General features: G+C 41.7%; 1 protein-coding gene across 1 annotated transcript; it reads left to right on the top strand.

The window, feature by feature from the left end:
- Positions 1-974: 974 nt before the first annotated feature.
- Positions 975-2,584, top strand: LOC110868438 (xanthotoxin 5-hydroxylase CYP82C4). Its single transcript, XM_022117594.2, has 2 exons — positions 975-1,834; positions 1,926-2,584. Exons 1-2 carry the CDS (start codon positions 1,082-1,084, stop codon positions 2,553-2,555), a joined length of 1,383 nt encoding a protein of 460 aa, XP_021973286.1. The 5' UTR covers positions 975-1,081; the 3' UTR covers positions 2,556-2,584.
- Positions 2,585-4,445: the final 1,861 nt, after the last annotated feature.

The following is a 4,445-nucleotide window of genomic DNA, read 5'->3' as shown; positions in this document are numbered from 1 at the left end:
GCTAGGGTATCCCATGCTGCCTTAGGGTTCACCGCATCCTTGATATGATCAAGGAGTTCTACCTCTCTTGTTGTCTTAAGGATAAACATAGCTTTACCACTTTCCACTTCCGTAGAGCTCCATCTTGAGTCTCTCTCGGGGGTTGCACGGTGTCGTTTCCTTGCACCACTTCCCACAGATCTTGCCCCTGCAAATATGAAGAAAGATACGTAGCCCAGGTCTTGTAATTCTGGTTATTCAATTCCTTCACTCCACTGATCAATTGCAGGTCCAACATCTCGAATGTGGCTCTGATACCACTTGTAAAAGATTCAAGTGATATTTGTTGATACACAATCAACCTCACAAAATACTGAAGAAAACTATAAATGAAAGAGCGAGCAGTTGCTTTTCGAATGAAACTCAATTGATTCAAAAGTTGCAAATACAAAGGACATAAATAAGTAGAAAAACACTGAAAACTAGGGACCATGACTACCACTACTCAACATGACTACCACTGCTTTAACTTAAATAAGCTTAGCCAAACATGTCCTTTAACTACCATCGATAGACTAGGTAAACACTAACAAGTTCCTATGTATTGGCATGAATTAAAAACAATTAAAACAAAAGACAAGTAACTAAGCCAATGCACATGCACGTGCATGACCACAGCCATGTGAAGTTGCAAACTTTAACACTTTCAAACTGTCGCCATTCAACAACTTACAAACTAGTAAAAGCTAGCGGGGGTTCCCATGCTGGTTCACGAACCCGTGAATCAACATTCACATCTTCCCACAGAAACAAATATTATCATACACACATTAATTGGTTGTGTTATAGATAACATTCTAAATGCTCCTATATATATTCCCATAAACCACAACACATATACAACAGCACAATGTATTATTCACTCGAATTGGTTGTGCTATCTCTTCCTATCTTGTTACTCTTCTATGTCATCTTTATCAATCAAACAAAGTCGAAATCCAAGGAAAAAGAAGCTCCAGAACTCAGCGGTGACTGGCCAATCATCGGACACCTCCACTTACTTGGTGGTGGCGACAAACTTCTTTACCGTACACTAGGTTCAATGGCAGACAAATACGGTCCAGCATTCAACATTCGTTTAGGAGCCCATCATGCCTTGGTCGTCAGCAGTTGGGAAGTAGCCAAAGAATGCTTCACCGTCAATGATTTAGCACTTGCTTCTAGGCCAAAAACAGCAGCCGTGAAGCACATGTGCTACAACTATGCAATGTTTGGGATGGGTCCGTACACACCCTATTGGCGAGAAATGAGAAAGATCGCCACCCTTGAGCTCCTCTCCAACCGCCGCCTAGAGATGCTGAAACACATACGTTCCACGGAGATTACTTGTGGAATTAACGAGCTCTATGGGCGATGGAAAGAAAACTCACACCAGCCAGTGGTTGTGGAACTCAATAAATGGCTGGAACATACGATGTTAAACATAATTATGATGATGGTGGCTGGAAAACGGTATTTTGGTGTTGCAAGTGGAGGCGATGAGGCTGCAAAGTGCCACGAAGCCATTATCGATTTCTTTCGGTTGTGTGGTCTTTTCGTTGTGTCGGACGCAATACCTTCTCTTGGTTGGTTGGATCTACAAGGGTACGAAAAGCAGATGAAAAAGACTGGAAAAGATTTTGATTTGGTGCTAGGAGGGTGGCTTGAAGAGCATAGGCAAAAGAGGAAATTATGCTTAGAACGAAATAAAGTAGATGCAAAGGATTTTATAGATGTGATGTTGTCACTAGAAGATGAAAAGCAACTTCCCAATATTGAGCATGATTCAGATACTATCATCAAGTCCACGTGTTTGGTAAGTAATATGCATATAACAATTGTCTATAATAACTTATGTTTATATAGTAAGTGCTGAATGTTACTATATTTTATTTTTTATGTTATAGTCCATGATTCTAGGTGGTAGCGACACAACGGCTGTGACACTAACTTGGGCCATATCTTTATTGTTAAACCATCCTGAGGCACTAAAAAAGTTACAACAAGAACTAGACGACAATGTAGGTAAAGAACGACAAGTTGATGAATCTGACATCAAAAGCCTCGTGTTTCTTGAAGCTGTAATAAAGGAAACTTTGCGTCTATATCCGGCGGGCCCGCTTCTAGCACCGAGGGAGGCAAGAGAAGATTGTACGATTGCGGGATACAATGTCAAAGCTGGAACTAGGTTAATCATTAATGTTTGGAAGCTTCAAAGGGACGAGACTGTTTGGAGTGATCCATTTAGATTTCAACCCGAAAGGTTTATAGGCGTAGGCCATGAACACATCGATGTGAGAGGCCATCAGTTTGTCCTTGTGCCGTTTGGGTTAGGTCGACGTTCTTGCCCTGGGATCTCGTTTGCGCTCCAAGTGCTACATCTGACATTGGCCCGTCTTGTTCATTCTTTCGATTTGGGTCAACCTGGAGATCTTCCGGTCGATATGTCTGAAGGCCCTGGAATGACTCTTCCAAAAAAGCAGCCGTTAGAGGTCCTCTTTACGCCACGACTTCCATCTTCGATTTATGGTTGTTGAGCTAGAAATCTAATATTATGTTTGATGTTTTTAACGAATAATATGTATAATGTGATGTAATAAAAATAGTTCTAGCTTATAACGTGACAAGTTATTTCATTGAATATGTTCACAGATGATTCACCGTATTATCCCGTTAAATGATCCAGACTGAATTTAAATCATTTTGATCTTTTACATTCTTACTAGAACTAATCAGACACTATTCACTAATGTTGATTTCACATGTTATTCAGTTTTTAATATATTGTAAAAGTAAATTGGATATATCTATAATAATAATCCACTACATACTTGATTTTTAATTCAAATAATATATTCTGTTTTCTAAATACTTTTAGCATTTTGTAACATACAAAAATGAAAAATGTACTGTAAAGCAATATAAATAACATGTGTGTACAAACCGAAGTATATATATTACAATATCTTAGAATCTCGTGTATTAGGCTTATGGTTGTAAATGAGCCGAGCTGAGCCCGAACTCGATTAGGCTCGAGCTCGGCTCGTTATGTTTTTATGAAGCTCGAGCTCGAGCTCGGCTCGGTTGGAGCCTACTTCTTTGAGCTCGAGCTCGGCTCGCGAGTAAAACCTAAAACTCGAGCTCGGCTCGAACTATTTTAAGAACAACTTTAAACGAGCTAAAAGCCCAGCTCGAACTCACTTCAACATCGCTTAAATGAGCCGAAGCTCGGCTCATCAATATTATCATCATTATTAATATATTATATATAAAAAACCAAAATTTTGCCTGGGCTCGTTTAGGCTCGCGAGCCTGAAAGAGCTTTGTATTTGAGGCTCGAGCTCGGTCTCGATAACAAAACGAACTCTTTTTCAGGCTCGAGCTCGGGCTCGGGCTCGATAAGGCTCGACACGTTCGAGCTTTTAACCGAGCCGATCACGAGTAGCTCTCGAGCCTCTAGGCTTGTTTGCCAAAGGTAAGGTAGGGCACTACTAGAGAATAGAGTTTTTGTTACCGCATTTTCGGTCGCAAGACGGTGGCAATTGCCCTCTTGCTACCGTTTTGCCACCAAAAAGTCGGTAGAAAAAACACACTTAGCAATTTCCCTATTGCCACCTATTTTCTACCGCCTTTTTTTTGCTACCGTTTTGCCACCTTTTGTTTGCCACCATTTTGTTACTGCTTTTTGTCACCATTTTGCTACCGCTTTTTGTCACAAGTTCAGGTGTGGGGGTGAATGGTATAGCTTATATGTCGCTCAATTCAGTATCAACGTTGGTCTTTATAGCGAGGAGGATGCTCGGAATCAGAATTCACCGAAGCTATCAGAGAATTGAGAATTACAAGACAACCTACGACAAGCGGCATGGTCAACAATCGGAGATGGCCACTACAACCTGAGCTCAATAAAGAGCACCAAAATCAGGGACCCACTTATCCGCTACATCCATCGGGTCCATAGTGGTTCCTTGTGTCAAAGGAAGGACAGCGGTGGGGTGGTGAATTTACGAGAGCTTACCTGCCCTTACTGTCTCGTAACCCGCCAACCCATCGACGTCGCCCAAATGCTTCTACGGAACATGTCTACCAACGCCACCGTGGACACCCGAACACCCATCTTCTATGGAGGATGGATCGCCAAGCTATTCAAGAATTACATCCGGCGAACTCCAACGGTGTTTAACAAGGGTGTTGGTACAACAAAAGTTGATCTCACGGTGTGCCGAAGTATGAATCTAATCATCGATTGCCCTGACGGATTTATGCGCTTCAAGGATGCAAGTGATCGGGTTTGGAACCCAAATGACTCGGATGAGATCTTGGCAATCGAAGATGTCCCAAACCGTCCTCGTCCCGGACCATTCCCGAGATCCTCAACCCAAGGAGGGAGTAATTTTCCTAGCCTCATCAATTGATAAATTTACATG

Source organism: Helianthus annuus, chromosome 2 (assembly GCF_002127325.2).
Source record: "Helianthus annuus cultivar XRQ/B chromosome 2, HanXRQr2.0-SUNRISE, whole genome shotgun sequence".
Lineage (NCBI taxonomy): Eukaryota > Viridiplantae > Streptophyta > Magnoliopsida > Asterales > Asteraceae > Helianthus > Helianthus annuus.
This window is presented reverse-complemented; position numbering and strand designations above follow the sequence as displayed.

Excerpts from the sequence above, each read along its gene's own strand:
- LOC110868438 (XM_022117594.2), top strand. The coding sequence starts at position 1,082 with ATGGCAGACAAATACGGTCCAGCATTCAACATTCGTTTAGGAGCCCAT. Across the intron at positions 1,835-1,925 it reads TCATCAAGTCCACGTGTTTG|TCCATGATTCTAGGTGGTAG; the intron begins GTAAGTAATATG and ends TTTATGTTATAG.